Raw genomic sequence first — 16,328 nt, 5'->3', positions numbered from 1 at the left:
ATTGTCTCTCTAGGATGGGATCAACGTCTCCATCTACATTCAACTGAGCTGACCAAGTTTTTTATCAAAGGATGATACTGTTAATTCTTGAGTCTACAATGATAAATTCACACAACTTCCATTTGATTCCCTCACGAAACCATGGGTATCTAGTCTTAATTTCAGAGTTCTTTTTTGTCAAATTTCTTACAATTTTTGGTTTCGGAACTCGTTTCTTTATATATATAAAAAAGAATTGATACATCGTGTTATAGTTAATATAACTCATACGTCAGGTTAAACCTAATCATATGCATTTTGATGAAATAAATTTTAAAATTCATTTAATGATTCAATCATATAAAAATTAAACAGAAACTAATCATACTTTAAAAAAAGTGTCGATAAACATTTTATTCAATAAAAAAAAAATCTTCAAATTTATAGTTTCGATCAAAACTCATTTAGTCAACGATATACGATAAAATAAGGAAACAACAAAAAAAGTAATGAGATGATAATTTTGGTGTTATATGTTCAAAAAACCCAAACAATTACTACCCAAAACAAAATTCATATTTATTTTGGCAGAGACAGCATCAGGATTAGGTTAATGATAGATGAGTTTGCATGAGATAAGTTTAAGCATACACCAACACATATTAAACAATGAATATATTGAAACTCAAACAGGGTCTTCTCTAATAGGAAGAAAAGGATTAAGTCAGGTGTGACTTCACATGACTAGTGCTTTGATTCATAGAGTGGGATAAGTGTGGGGTTTCCTCTGTACTCCCATAAGCCACGCCATTGAATCTTTTGCCATTGTTCCCTTTTTCACACCACCAACTGTCTCTATAAAAACCCACATGAAAGCCTTAACCCAAAGCTCTTAACTAGACAGAGAGAGTCTCCTTCCTTCTTCTTCTTCTTCTCTTCTAACCCTACTGCTGCTTAAAAATGGATGCCAGAGCTTTCCTGGTGAACTTCTTCTCCTTCTTCTTCTTCTTCTTGCTCTCTCTGTTTGCTTTGAGTTTCGAGGTCTCGAAAGCTCAAATGGTGCCGGCTGTGTTTGTTTTCGGAGACTCCCAGGTTGATGTTGGCAACAACAACTATCTTCCTGTTTCTGTTGCCAAGGCAAATTTCCCTCACAACGGGATCGATTTTCCTACCAAGAAACCTACTGGGAGGTTCTGCAATGGCAAGAACGCAGCAGATTTGATTGGTAAGTCACTTTTTCTTACTTAAATCATCACGAAACAGTACAAGAAAATTTGATCAGAAACTGATCATGAATTAACATTAACAAAAAAACACTTTAGTATTTAATTCGCTGATTCACACATGATTCTCTACTTAAAGAACAGGGTTCGAATCTTTTTCTTCAAATCTAAAAAAAAATTAACATTGACAAAGCAATGAATCATACCCTTTAATCATGCTTGGGGATGTCAATATCTTTCACATGATGAACGAGAGAGAAGGAGCTTTTGTAGAAGTTTCAATGTGCAAAAGCTTGGAAATAAACATGACAATAGCCATGCAAGCTAACCACTTTCACCTTCATTTTTGTAACCTTTTTCCTTACTAATTTATGATAGTGATGTTCTTTGTCTCTCCATGTCTTCTACTTTCTTTCTTTCTTTTGGGGATGAAGATAGAAAATACAAAACCCAATCTTTGGATGATTATGTGAATTTTTTTTTAAATAATAAATATAAAAAAATGTATAGATTATTTCAAAATTCTTATCTAGGGTGTGCTTATTGAGGAAATCTTAAGTACACAAGTCGTAATTGACAGATGTCCCAAAAGCAAAAAAAGGCTGATGAATCACTTGAAAAAGTTAAAAAGAGTGTTGATGCTCATGTGGGTTGATTCTAACATACAGTTTGAATAATATTTATTAAATTAATAAAGTATATATCCATTGATGCTTACATGTACATGCAGCTTTATTTTAAGTTGACAAGTTATTTTATAATTTTTTTAAAAATAATTTCTTCTTCGTCTTTAAACTTTTGTTTCTCTTTGATTTTCATAGAGATTAAGATAAAAAACTTTAAAATAAAAAAGAATTTCATTTCAAGACCTACCAAAAAAGAAACATGAACAACAACGAGACAACGGGGATTAGTTTATTCGCTCGACTATTAACTTAAGATACATTTAATTAGACTATACTATATATATATATATAATATATGAAATATGNTATGTCTATATATAATATATATATATATATATAATATATATAATATATATATATATTGTTTTTGCAACAGGAAAAACATTGTGGAGCCTGCTGGCTTTAAATTTTCCACCAAAGATTTTTATGACCCAGAGGCAACCTACTCTTATTTAAGACAACATTGAATAAAAACCTAATGAAACCCTTGCTATATGTTCTGTCACCTTGAGTTATTGCTTCACTATACCTTTGACTAGTACTACTAGCTAGGGTTTTTTTCTTTTTTTGTGTTTTACCTTGTTTCTTACTTTTTAGTAACATTTGGTTTTTGGCCAGCTGAAAAACTAGGGTTACCAACTTCACCACCATATCTTTCCTTGTCGAACAAGAAGGATGCTTCGTATACCAACGGTGTCAGCTTCGCCTCCGGCGGTGCCGGAATCTTCAACAGCACAGATCAAGTTTTTGTAAGTGAAAAAAATAAAGAGAATAATACATGAAAATTCCTTTACTGTTAATATATTTGCATTTTTTTCCAATTTATATATTTTACTTGTTTTTTCCTCTATGGTGAAATAATTGGACCCCTTCGCATGGAATGACCCACTTTTATTAAATTATGGTTGTCCCAATGTTGGCTTCTGGATTTGGTGGGCCCAATTTCTTGGATTTTAGCAACTGGGCCTTTAATATAAATTTAAAATAAAATAATTAGCTTCTGGATTTGGTGGGCCCAATTTCTTTGGATATTAGCCCACTGGACCTTTAAATAGAAACTCAAAATAAAATAATATAATGCGGTGAACGTGGATCGAACACGTGACCTTCAGATCTTCAGTCTGACGCTCTCCCAACTGAGCTATCCCCGCTTGTTGATCAAATTGCATTTTTAACATATTTGTGACATGCAGGGTCAAGCCATACCTTTACCAAAACAAGTGGACAACTACCTAGCAGTGCATAAAATTTTAATGCAACAGCTAGGCGCAGGTGCAGAAAAGCACTCAGCCGAATCTCTTTTCGCCATTGTCATCGGTAGCAATGACCTCTTCGATTACTTTGGTTCTTCCGATCTCAGAAAGAAGTACACCCCACAACAATTCGTAGACTTGATGGCTAACAACCTAAAAGCACAACTCAAGGTAACTGACTATTTCTTCTTTATTTTGTTTAAAATCGTTACATGTCAAGTGTCACGATTTAAAAAAAAAAAATTATAAATGTGTATTAGAGTAAAATTAAATATTTAAATATTCACATTATTTTTAAATTTTAATTAATTAAAACAGATAATATCTTACAATTTGATATAAACAATATTAATTAAATTTTAAATTTTATTGTATTGACAGAAACTTTACGCGTTCGGTGCACGTAAATTTTTCATTAGTGGCGTCGGGTTGATCGGATGTATTCCTGCAGAAAGAGTTAAAAACAAGACCCAAGAATGCAACGAAGAACGAAATTTCTGGTCTGATAAGTACAACCAAGGGCTGAAGGCAATGTTGAACGGGTTGAAATCGGAACTTCAAGGCATAAACTACTCCTACTTTGATACTTACGGAATCATGCAAAGCGTCATCCAAAAACCATCTGCTTACGGTATAAAACCCTGTCGTTTTTGTGCTTCCCCCCACCCCCCACCCTAATCTCCCTAAGTTTTGATGTGATTTTCAATTGTGTGTATGCAGGCTTCAATGAGATTAAAGCTGCCTGTTGTGGCCTTGGAGATCTGAAAGCTAAGGTCCCTTGTGTGCCCATTTCGACATATTGCTCCAACAGGAAAGATCATGTTTTCTGGGATCTGTACCATCCAACAGAGGCTACGGCTAGAATTTTTGTGGATGCTCTTTTTGATGGTACAACGCAGTACAGTGTCCCCATGAATGTTAGGCAGCTAGTTTCTACTTAAGCTTATAGCCAATAAATCAAATGGAGTAGTCTTAGAGACAGAGAATCAGACAGTTGGGAGGAACAACGATTCAGCCATAGCAGCTAGTACGGGTGACAAAGATTTACCATGGATATTTCAAGTATCCATTCGTGACAAATAATAGAACAAAGATCTATGTATACCATTGTAATGCATAGTTTCATTTATTTAGCAAATCATCCATGATCAATAAATCTTAATTGCTGGTTAATTTTCTAGTTTCAGTTCCTCTTCTACAGTTTTTTTGGCAGTTTGATTCCACCGAGTTTCATCCATTGAAATTTTGTCAAAACAGAATGCTATAACCAGTCAATTAAGCATGGTTGAGGTCTTCACTGTTATTTTTATGGTGGATGAATCTAAAAAGAACCTAAAGACAATTGAATACTAATCATTGTTCAGTTCCTCATTTGGGGGAATGCAGATTCCATTGATTCTATGAGAAAGAATGTAAAATGCACCAAATATTGGACAATAATGTACGGGACAGTGCAAGGATACCTTTCATGGTTTAGGTTTGAGGTAGTCATATGTCTCGGAAGAAGGCACTGAGATCACCCTCGAGTGCATCAAATGCCAACATCTTATCAACTGCACCCTGAATTTAACAGAATCAATGAATGTGAGTTCATATATTCATGAACAAATAATAGATAAATCAAATTCTTTTTTTTTTTTTTGAGATTTGGTTCCTGAATATGGAACCTTGTATTGCCGATCTTTGGCTGATATTTTCTCATCGCACAATCGCTCCACGTTTTTGTTATTTTCAATAGCATCCAAGACTAACGCTGCTCTGTTAATCACTTCTTTTGGGACACCTACATGAACAGTGCAATCAGTTGGAGACCAATGGTCATTTGACTCATTTCCCCTAGATGAGTTCTACATTATCAGATTCATTTGCCTTGTTAGAATTTTCAATTTTACTATTAGGAGATTCTGAACATACCTGCTAGAAGTGCACAATGCAGCCCTGCAGGATAAATATGAAATGATTCATGTGAACTTTCAATAAAGATTTCCAACATAAATCCTTAGGTTACATAGAATAAAATAATTGAGGAAGAAAAATCACCATAGCTCAGAGCCGCATGTCCGGGAACTAACCTGCAAGAATGTGATGCACATTTATTTCGTGGACTAAAAAGGACAATGGAAATCAATGGGTATGGCTAAGGAATTGCAATTCCCAACATTAGCCACTGCCAAGTCTGACAGATGGGCCAATCTTTGGAAACAATTAAGACAAGAAAAATACTAGTAAGAAACAGGGGCCTCGTTTGTCACCTCTCCTCCTATGAGAGCCCATTGGGTCTATATTCGACAATCATAAATTTACTGTGATCCGAGTAACGTGATGTAAAATGCAACAAAACCATACCGGTAGAGAAATATGATGTCTTCAACATTTGTAGCGTTATCATCAGGCCGCAGCACGCTCATGGTGTAAAAGTTGATTTTCTCAGACTGAAATTGATCAAGAAAGGGAAAAGAGTTAAGAAGAATAAGGTCAAACGCCCGTTGTTTTTCCACTAGCTGAAGTTGGGCAGAAACTCTGCAACAATGGGTACCTTTGGTAAGCAACTTTCATTAAATAACTCGGTCAAGTGAGTGCACACCAGAACCTGCAAATCGAGTAACTATTTTAGTAATACAAATCAATATGTGCTCCTCAGTTCTGCTTAAATCCCTGAGATTGCGAATGAAGGGTATGACTTAATGCAAGAGCCGAGTAGATAGGCTGAAACAAACACTTGATTGTAAATAGTTAGAAGCTACCGTGCAAAGTGCTAGCTCCAAATGAGGGTACATGTAGCCAGGGTTAGACTGACAGTGGTTACACTGAGAGCCAGTGACTTGTAGATGGTAATACTCTTAAATCGTAAGAATAGAATAGTATAGCTCAAGTGCACCCGTCAGATTATCACAATAGCTTGTAATTTTTGGGGGAAAAAAATGAGAGAAGACCAGCAAACCTTTGGCGGAACATATGAGGTGACAAAGTGATTTATGGTCCCACCAAGAAGACCAATGCCATCTGAATTCAAAATGGTAGCAATAATTCAATGGACATATCTGCAATAAACATCAGACATTGCATATCTGAGGAGTAAAGTTCCGTAGAAGACGCCTACCTTCCGTAAGGGTGCCTTTACCAAATTCGTCCAGCAAACATAAAGATCGCGAAGTTGCCTGCCTGTGAAACATATCAACAGAATGGATTAAAATGAGGAAAGTTACTTGCTTATCAATTACCCAAACAAAGTTAATTATTCACATCAACTTTCAAGAAGAATGATCACAAGATGCCACATCATTAACCTAGAGATTAACAAGATTATGGGGCTATCATAACCCATTCTCATCCTGTATACCTTAGCATCATTCCCACTTGATGTAGATCAATCATAAATGTCGACTGTTCTGCAGTCATAAGCTTGCTTCCCATTCCACAGAATATCCTGTCATAGTTGGAAACACGTTTGATGTGACCAACTGGATATCAACGTAGATATTGTGCAATTTTAAGAACAAAGTTAGCCACTAGCACGCCACATACCTATCAGTCAATCCTACTGTTGCAGCATCAGCAGGTACAAAACTTCCGATATGAGAAAGGAAAACAATTAAAGCCACCTAGGAAAACCAAAAATTTGTGATCAAGTGCAATTTACAGGAGAAATTATTTATATGAAGGCTTGGGAAACTGTACTAAGAATTCAACAGTTATCCATGGCCTAAATGGTGCCTGGCACATGCTTGCTGTTATCTCTAGCACAAAATAATAGTGCTGATTACAAAAAAAAAAATTGGAACATTTTATAACGTAACCATATTGCAGATGAAAAGGGATCTCATAAACACGCGCTGTAAAAAAAGGAAACAGAAAAAACAACATAATTTATTTAATAAATCCATCAAAACTCAGCAAATGTGAGCACACCAATACGCAATTTATGCAAAGATGCTTCATCTACCTGCTTTATGTAGATGCTTTTCCCTGAATAATTAGGACCAGTAATGATATGAATCCTTCCTGAAAATAACGGAATCTTAAGATTTTGACAAAAAACAACTTAATAATGAAATATTGGAATGGTCTACTTTAGATGAGATAAGTTATCCTGGGATTTGGCATGCTACAATTGAACTTTTAGTTCAATTTACCTTCATCAAGAATCTTTGTATCGTTGGGGATAAATGTGTCTACGGTCATTTCCTGCAAAACATGCCTGTGACCAGTATGAGGTCATTAAATTCTTTGCCAACAAAAAAAAAAAAAAGAAAGAAGTCTACCCATAGAAAAACAAAACTTTTTGAGAGGTCCTTTTAAGATGAAAATGGTGTGAAACTGTGCATAAGTAGATGGTTCCTACCTTCCATTTTGTATGTCAAGAAAGGTTTCCATGGTTAAAGTAGGCCTCACATAATTGTTCTGGCGAGCAACCATTGCCAACGACAAAAAGCTAATATCAATATGAAGACACTGTAGTCAGTAACATAGAACCTCACAATCATACATCTTTACATTACAGAGGAAAGACAAATAGGGATAAGAGCATTGTTGGTGATTCTTACCAATCAAGTTCAGCCACAAAGTTCACAGCCTTAAGCAGATGTGTTGAGAACGTTGATACATGTGAGACCAAGTCTCTGATAATTGCCCTCTCCATATCTTCAATAATGAATTTAAGAAATAAGAAACTTTACGAAGAAATTCACTAAACCTTATGTTCCCCATTTAACTGACATGGATTGTCTAATTTCACTTTCAAACAGCACCGTGGGGTGGAAACTTACCTAGAATTTTATGATAAATATCTCCAAGAAGGTCATCCAACTCTCGTGTCTTTGGTGTACGATAAAAAAATCTCTTTGTTATCCCTCCAGAATCAGAGAACTGAATTTCCATAACATTCGCATTTGTTTATATCTTATGCAAATATCAACTTACTTTGCCTTGGAAATCTTAATGTTTAAACAGTTAAGAATTTAGCATGCTATTCATTTAAACATGATGCATGTATCAACTTACTGCAAATTCAAAATCCTGAAGTTTCTCTTGTGTGATTTCATCAATTTTCTCTTCAAAAAAACACATTAAGTATCCTACAACAGAAACGAAGGAAAGAGCATAATCAGGCAAAGTGTCCTCTAAGCTCTAATGCATAAGATCATGACATGATAATTAAAAATTAAGAGGTACTTGTAAGATAATATCAGTGGAGAAAAATATGTTTAATAACATAGGAAATAGGTTGACATATAATATGCTGAAATGGCACAGACCCACCTATTTGATGTATATAAACGATACGAGGAGCAAACTCCTCTTTGCGCAAATGAGGAAGTTGTGCGAGCTCCAATGATGCCACCTGTGAGTATGCTAATTAATGTAAACATAGCTGCAGAAAACCTCAATTCATGCTATAAATTTATCATATAGTTGGTTTGTACTCCAACCACCTCTTCTAGGAATTCTGGCAATTCCTCGTATATATGTCTCAGCTCATCCAACTGTGCACAAATCGACATAACAGTAACGACTGGGAAGTTTACAGTATGAAGGAAAAAAATACGCCGCAGGAAACATGCTATCCTCCTCACAGAAAAATCAGAACAAATGTCTCACCTCATCGCAGAAACCCTCTTTCACTATTGTCCCATAGCCCTTCTCTTTACTTCTATTTACATCAATAACACCAATGACCTATAAATACACTGAATGTGTCAATTTAAAGAAGATATTGACAAGGTTAACAGCAGGAAAAACAACATTCTTCTAATCACCATAACTCCACTTATTTAAAGGTCACTAAAATAAAATATAAAACTACAGCTGCATGAAGTAAAATAATAGAAACTAGGAGAAAAAGAAAGTAGCATATTCAGTCCCCTACTTTATTATTATATTGTCAATTTTTAAGCACCTTCTTGTATTAATCTCTAGTTAGAACATGTATCTCCATCAATTCAGAATTTATTTATTTTTTTGTAAATTGCACAGAGCCATTTCCCACATTTTGCATGTGCTAGAAGATAGGAATCTGTCATTCTTCTAGGCTGAAACATTCACTCTGTTTTTTTTTTTTAATGTTATTTACTCTTTCATTAAATTAGCCACTCGTTTCAGGTTTTGAATGGGAATCACACAGATGAGGAGGGATTACGTAAATTTCTTCAGAAGGCTACATTATGACTTTTGTTAAATGGAAGTCTAGACGTGGATGTAGAACAGCTAAATTAGGAAGTACTACTCTTGGAACCTTACGTGATTTCCAGAACTCCGAATGACATAACTTTCACAAGGGATTTAATTTTAACATGTCTGTGGAAACAATGAGCATCACTGGGTCAAATGAAATGTTACGAAGTGATAGGGACTAACCAATTCATAGACAAATGCCAGATCTGCTGTGATGCATGAACTAGCCTGCAGAAAAGATCAGGTAACACAAAAGATAAATATTTCACGTCCAACCTCGTGAAAAGAGGAAATGTGCCAAGACTAATTTTGATACCTTAGCAACAATGTCCAAATTCAAGTACTCCATATGCTCCCGAAGGTTTTCAGAAATGCCTACTTCAAATATCTTGTTAACATGCAAGAGTGAACAGACACTCTGCAAGAGAACAAAGATTTATAGGAAAATTAAACTGTGTTACATCACTCTCAAAAACTCATTGCATTTTATGCGACGAATTTATTTAGCACAAAATTAAACCATAACTGAAATGATTGCTGAAATGAGAAGTATTTGCTCTATGTTACTTCATATTGTTATTTATCTATACTCACAGCATAGGTTATATGTGAAGCTCAAAGAAACAAAAACTCAATCATTGATGTTATATCTAGAAGATCATCTTACCAATGCCAGATGTTCAATTTCACATATATCAACTGACCTGGAGAGAGGATGGAATGAAAACTTGGAAAATTCTAGCAAGCAATACCTTCAGAAAAGCCATCCAGTCACTACTTGTACACATGGAGTTTGGTGAGTTGAATTTCTTCCACAAGAAAAGAAATGAATCCCATTATAGTAATAAATTGGTCAACTTAGCATCGAAGAAATATATCCTTTTAGCAAAGAAAAAAATAAGAAAGACTTCTGATGGTACAAATTGAACTTAATGCATCATATGTTAGTTGCTACATGCAGTAACTGTAAATAAACCATAAACCTGGAAATTCTGACTTTATGCAGGCAGGAAGGGTAGAAAGGTGAACAATTAACTGCAATGATCATACCTTTAGTATGTGAGGGATATCCTTCACAGACTTCAGAGTTTCGCGTAGGGAAACCATCAATTCTTCAGAAGAAAGAAAGAATGATATCTTAATCCTGTTAAAGGCTATAAGTGATGATAATAGTAGATTAAGAACATAGCTGAAAACCAATTCTATGACCAGACTCCACCTCACAACAGTGCAGGTTGTGGTATTCTTTATTGTCTTCTTTATTTGACATGCCACCAAACTGAATTTTGGTTCAGGTAAAGTGAGTACATTCCCCATATGATTAAAGAATAGAAGGATACAGCATTGAGACGATTGTTCAAGTTTTCCAGGTCAAGTATGGGCCTGAGGAACCAGTTTCTAAAGCAAGGAAAACCATTGTCCAAGTGTTTAGGTTAGATGTAAAATTAGAAGCAGCTAGATAACAGATTTTTCAAGTTTGATGTACCTCAAAAGACGTCTCCCCATTGGCGTCACACACTTAAGTTTAACGAGAAAATGAATCAGTCCAAAGTGAGAAAAGATAGTACAAGATGAAAATCATGTTACTTTACAAACCTTGTTCATCATTCCAAACACAGAGAACCTACAAATCAAGAAATCATTAGAGATGTGTTCAAGTTAAAACATAGAAAAGTATACCTAGCAAGAAGTCTAATTTGCAGTATAATAGCAGCAGTTACCCTTCCTTTGCTCTACCAATTCCCATATGACTTGGATGTTTATCTACTTGAAATATCTGCAATGCCTCGTGTGCTGCAGCATCAAGCTTAAGAAACTTGTCCCTATTTTTCAATTGTCAAGGTAATTAATACATATTGAGTCTTGTTTTGTGAATTTATTGTTCTTTTGGCTAAAGGTAAAATTTTTTAGTTGAAAAATTAGAAAAGCAGAAGAAGAAGAAGAAGAATGATAAAGAACGGATCCTCTAAGCATTGTCACATAAAATGATACAATGAAATTTCAATGACGGAATCAATTGTAATTGAAGCATTCCCACATTCCTTTTGCTCGAGGGTATCTACAATCCTTTCATTCTCTAATATGGCAAGCAGGCCCCCACTTACGCGAACTTGGACATCACTACCCATGTCCATCATAGAACTCAGCTGCAATAGTTGAAAAAGAAAAAGAATACGTAAATGACAGCAGAATTCTATCGATATGGTCGATAGGATGTGTCTTTTGCAATTAGAAAAGAAGGGTCCTGACAACCTCAAAAGAAAGGGATCAAACATGAAAGCAGAGTTTATACTTTAGACAGTATAACACCTTTTCGTTTTTTGTTTCTTAATGTCAGGAAGCTGTTAAAAACGCAACTCACTATCTCAAAGACTGAAACAGAGAAGCTAAACTGTCAAACTGCAGAACCGTTAAAAGCACGTTTCTTTTGTTTTTTTCCTCAAAATGTTTATATCAAAAGTTTTTACATATTAATGTATTATTTAATAATTTGAAATATTAATTATTCAAAAAGATCCAAACCAAACTTGAAACTGTATCATAATCATGTTATAAAGGAAATTACAAATAACATAAAAAATCTGACTGAACCATGACTTCAAGCTGAAATTATGTAATCTTATTGCAAATGAATTTTTCATCAAAGATGACAGAAGTATAAATTGATCATATGCAAAAAGAAATTCATATTTCACGACTCACATAGCAAATTCTCTCCTTGATGTTTAACCCATCATCCATTCCCGTTACTCGAAGGTATATCAACCTATAAAAGCCAAATGAGAAATCAGAAAAGAAACGGTGAGAGGGAATTTTGATGACTAAAGCTGGGGTTGAAGAACATGGGTCTAGGTATGGAATTTAAGAAAGATATTTCAGGACAGCAAACTAAGGTGAGTTCAGTCTACTCTACAAAATGAGTAAGTAGAGGTACTAAATCCTATGACAATGTGAACAAGTTCATAATAAGAATTAATGTGCTGATTGAATACAATTTCTTTTAATCAATCCATATCAGCAGCAGAAGTTAAGCATGGTAAATTTGTACCAGTAGTTGGTAGTGGTGGCTTCTTCCAAATATTGGATATATGACATATTAAGATGAAGTTATGAACCACTTACTGGACTCCCCTAAGTTTGACACCTGAAACGTGCTTCATATGAAAGAAGATGCAGAAGCTTTTCAGTAAAGCCGCAACGGAATGCTAATAAAATTGCCAAGAATCTACAAGGAAACTGTTTAAAAGAACCTTGGGATTACATTGCCTCTGTAAATTAAGGGCTGGGATTGGGTGGTCGTATTGACCATACTTGAGATTGCCAATTATACAAACAAGAACCCTTGCTAAATGCTTCGATTTAGAAATTTAGTCATCCTACCAGTTACATATCTATCTATATTAATCCTGAAGACAAGAACCAAAAGGTGTCAATTAATATTTTACTGTCCTTTTGATACCTGTGCCATGCTTGCTCATAAGTAAATATCGAACTTTTAACAAGCTTCACTGTAGGAGCCTCTGTCATTCCATCTGCATCACTTTATAGAGTAAATAAGATGATAATTTACAAGTCAACCAAACAAAAAGAGTGTATACCACTTCCTTGCAAAGCTGACAGAAAGGATTCTTCAGCTTTAGTGCTTGTGTATATGACCACGGGCTTGGCTTGATATTTCACTGAAGCATCGTTAAGCAAAACAAACAAAGAGAGAGAGAGAGAGAGATTATGAGTTAGAACTGATTAAAGGAACATTAAAAATCTGAAGCCATAGCAAACGGGAGAAAAGATTATGAAGACAATGAATGACAGGATTCTAGATTCCTAGGAAACATTTTCAAAAATCCAGTTGCTTATATATTATCAAGAAACATAATGGGATGGATTCTAGATTCCTAGGAAAGACATGAAACTCATACCAAGCTCAATCATTGGAAAGTCCGAGCTACCATCATCCCAAACTTCCAGTACGTTAAGTTGACGAATGCTGGAATCGTAGTAAGAAATTCCAATTCTGGACAGGATAGAGTTTGAAAATTCATCCATTAATACAGATTCCAGGGATAAATCTTTGTTAAATTTTCTCAATATAGAACTCAAACCAATGAAATTAAAGATGACAATCTAAGTAGAAATCAAAGATGAAGCTCACCTATGCCCGTGTTGAATGCATGCCATGTAAACCTGCATTTAGATCCATCCAAACAGATTAATTAGCAAGAAATTATAACGTCTAAGAGATTTTACTGCTAATTAAATCAAATATAAACTAGATACGAAACAAAATTGCTTAGGATCAAAACAAACTTAAAAGCCAACGCAATCTCTGATCAAATAAATATTGTTAGTAATTACTAGTGAAGCAAAGCCATCAATGAGCACTTGAAGATTGAGCTGTTGTAGTCGATCTTCTACTTGATCTTCATTTTTAAAATCAGAAACGAATTCGTTAAGAAAAAAAAATCTGATTCGTCTCTGTTTGGATGGTAAGAAAATGGAGAGAAAATTACAGAAATCAAAACGAGGAAAGCCAAAACAAGAATTTAAAAAGTTATATACACAAATAAATCTCTCGGTTTTCCTTGTTTACTAGGTAAGCCAACAGAGAACGTTAAAATTTCATAGTTCAACGTTTCGTTATTTTTTCTTCTTTCGAAAACGAATCGACAGAGAACAAGCGAGATAAACTTTTTCCTTTTTCTTTCGCTTTGTTTTTCTTTTTTCTTTCTTTTCCTCCGATTTTCTCAGCAACCAAACAGATTTTAGAGAAAAGACAAATCGAAGAAATGTAAGCTTGGAAATCATGACGACCTGAGGAACGGCTTCGGTTTCGTCCATTTCTTCGTCCATTTTTTGGCGCTTAAATTTTAGAGAGAAACAGTGAGAGCGGGCGAGACAGCTTTATTTTTCTATCTCTTTTTATTATTATTAGTTTTCTTTTTTTAAGCCGTGCCATTGTGCCTCCGATTTTGTGATTAGCGGTCTGGATTTTAAATTGACATAATATTGAAATAAATGTTTAAATTATTTAAAAAATTTTAAATAAAATTTTTATTTTTTAATATATTCAATCAATCTTTTATATTTTTATTTTAAATTAAATAAATTTTTATAATTAATAAATAAATAATTATTATTAATTAAAATATTATTTATTATTTTATATTTATATAATGTTGATGTAAAAGGTAAAAACTACCACGATCACATTATCATACTAAATTAACATGTTACATTATCATCAATAGTAATATATCAAGTTGTTAACATGTCATATAATCATCAATTATCAACGTTATGAAACATGACAAATAATATTTTTATTAAGTTAATAATTAATTATAAAAATTTATTTGATTCAAAATAAAAAAAATAAAAATTTATTTAATTTAAAATAAAAGTATAAGAGTTTGATTTAATACAATAAAAGTATAATAATTTATTTGAATTTTTTTGAATAATTTAGGAACTTTAAATATTATGTCTTTTAAATTTGAGTGATATTATGACCCTTTTTCTTTATTTACTTTCATTAATATTCCAGAATACTTTTTATAAAATAGTTAATATTCTTTTCTATATTATAATTTTATTTTTCAAATTAAAAAATATTAATTATCTATATTTTAATAAATTTAAAATTTAATATCAAATATATCATATTCAATTTTTTTAAATAAATAATTAAATAAGAGACTAATAGAGTACTTAAAAATATATACTTAACATGTTAATTATATTTAATATAAAATATATCATATACAACATTACAATATAATAAAGATGTTAATTCGATTTCATTCCAAAATATATAAATTTTTAATTTGAATTTTTCATTTTTCTTCGTCTTTCAAACATGATTCTAATTTGACTTAATCTTTGAAATCTCTATTCAAATTCGATATAACTTAATTTTTAATATTAAAATAAAAAATCTGTATAAATATGTTAATATTTGTTTTTACAATTAAATTTAAATAAACATGCATTATTTTAAAGAGAAGTTTATTATTAACCAAGTCCAGTCAATGCTCCTTGTGCCGGTCATTTCGAGATCATTAAACTTGAGACTATTGAAATTCGGTTCTATTTCCACCAAATGGACCATTAAAGACTTCAAGTCAAACCTTAATCTAAATATTAAATAATATTTATAATTTATTTTTTAATTTTTTAATTTTTATATATTTCTGATATGATATTTTATAATTAAATAATAGTATATAATATTTATATACTTACAATGTATAAATATAAACCCATTTATGAATAGAAATTTTTCATTTATTTAATATTATTTGAAAGAAAAAAAAAAAGGAAGAAGTAAAAAAAAGAGAGATTGTTGACACTTTCTCGTGCAAATCGTGAGTGTTAGGTGTTACGTGACACCTAAAACGTGTTGACCAAAAAAAATTTCTTATGATTATGGGACGGATGTAAGGATTATTTCTTTTAAATCAAGTGGGTGATGCTTCTAAGTTACGGTGATTAAAGAAATTAATAATATGCTTTTGAAGCTAATGATTGATGCAAATGACGACAATCAATTTCTGCTTTTTTTAATTAATTAATTATATATATATATAATTCTGTGAGATATATTAAAAAATTTTATCGTATTCATTACTACAAAAAAGAATTAAGATTACATTCGATAATAACAGTGTAATGTGAATGAAAAAAATCATTTTATAATATTTGGTGATATAAAAGTTAATGTAATGCAACATTACATTGGCATTACATTTTCATCGGAAAAGAGAGTTACATTATCATTGATAATTTTATTAGTAAATTCTTGTGTTTTTATAATTTATAAAATTTGGTGATAAATAAAAAATATAATTACGTAATTTTACATTTAAAATGGCTAGTGCCCGGTTGAATAGAATGTTAATAAATTAACTTCATTTATTCAAGTTAAATTTCAACTACTTTCCCGTAACTTCAATTTTTTCATCATATCACTTTGTATTTTTTTTAATTAATTCTCTCGTAAATAAATTTTGTTCTTG

The 16,328-nt window shown here is 32.8% G+C and overlaps 2 protein-coding genes and 1 non-coding gene across 3 annotated transcripts; 1 reads left to right on the top strand and 2 right to left on the bottom strand.

The window, feature by feature from the left end:
• Window positions 688-4,314, top strand: LOC18593475 (GDSL esterase/lipase At5g55050). Its single transcript, XM_007020719.2, has 5 exons — window positions 688-1,204; window positions 2,507-2,637; window positions 3,082-3,312; window positions 3,523-3,772; window positions 3,862-4,314. The coding sequence occupies exons 1-5, from the start codon at window positions 940-942 to the stop codon at window positions 4,080-4,082; spliced, it is 1,098 nt and encodes a 365-aa protein (XP_007020781.1). The 5' UTR covers window positions 688-939; the 3' UTR covers window positions 4,083-4,314.
• TRNAF-GAA lies at window positions 2,967-3,039 on the bottom strand. Its single transcript has one exon. It is a non-coding gene; the product is annotated as a tRNA-Phe (tRNA).
• Window positions 4,359-13,715, bottom strand: LOC18593474 (DNA mismatch repair protein MSH5). Its single transcript, XM_018124042.1, has 34 exons — window positions 13,669-13,715; window positions 13,466-13,497; window positions 13,233-13,327; window positions 12,912-12,992; window positions 12,773-12,845; window positions 12,016-12,079; window positions 11,305-11,459; window positions 11,034-11,135; window positions 10,909-10,936; window positions 10,799-10,830; window positions 10,653-10,710; window positions 10,363-10,449; window positions 10,065-10,121; window positions 9,629-9,730; window positions 9,496-9,540; window positions 8,740-8,817; window positions 8,574-8,624; window positions 8,401-8,482; window positions 8,143-8,216; window positions 7,908-8,007; window positions 7,686-7,782; window positions 7,484-7,573; window positions 7,275-7,339; window positions 7,085-7,143; window positions 6,667-6,743; window positions 6,482-6,568; window positions 6,242-6,303; window positions 6,083-6,144; window positions 5,678-5,731; window positions 5,488-5,573; window positions 5,182-5,213; window positions 5,056-5,079; window positions 4,809-4,924; window positions 4,359-4,701 (listed from the first exon to the last, which is right to left on the bottom strand). Exons 2-34 carry the CDS (start codon window positions 13,489-13,491, stop codon window positions 4,630-4,632), a joined length of 2,373 nt encoding a protein of 790 aa, XP_017979531.1. The 5' UTR covers window positions 13,492-13,497; window positions 13,669-13,715; the 3' UTR covers window positions 4,359-4,629.

This window comes from Theobroma cacao, chromosome 7, assembly GCF_000208745.1.
Source record: "Theobroma cacao cultivar B97-61/B2 chromosome 7, Criollo_cocoa_genome_V2, whole genome shotgun sequence".
Classification (NCBI taxonomy): Eukaryota; Viridiplantae; Streptophyta; class Magnoliopsida; order Malvales; family Malvaceae; genus Theobroma; species Theobroma cacao.
Note: the sequence above shows the minus strand (reverse complement) of the source record. Positions and strands in the feature narration are given on the sequence as shown.

Excerpts from the sequence above, each read along its gene's own strand:
- LOC18593474 (XM_018124042.1), bottom strand. The coding sequence starts at position 13,491 with ATGGCATGCATTCAACACGGGCATAG. Across the intron at positions 11,136-11,304 it reads TCCGTCATTGAAATTTCATT|GGACAAGTTTCTTAAGCTTG; the intron begins GTATCATTTTAT and ends ATTGAAAAATAG. Across the intron at positions 5,214-5,487 it reads GACATCATATTTCTCTACCG|GTTAGTTCCCGGACATGCGG; the intron begins GTATGGTTTTGT and ends ACATTCTTGCAG.
- LOC18593475 (XM_007020719.2), top strand. The coding sequence starts at position 940 with ATGGATGCCAGAGCTTTCCTGGTGAACTTCTTCTCCTTCTTCTTCTTC. Across the intron at positions 1,205-2,506 it reads GAACGCAGCAGATTTGATTG|CTGAAAAACTAGGGTTACCA; the intron begins GTAAGTCACTTT and ends GTTTTTGGCCAG. Across the intron at positions 3,313-3,522 it reads ACCTAAAAGCACAACTCAAG|AAACTTTACGCGTTCGGTGC; the intron begins GTAACTGACTAT and ends TTGTATTGACAG.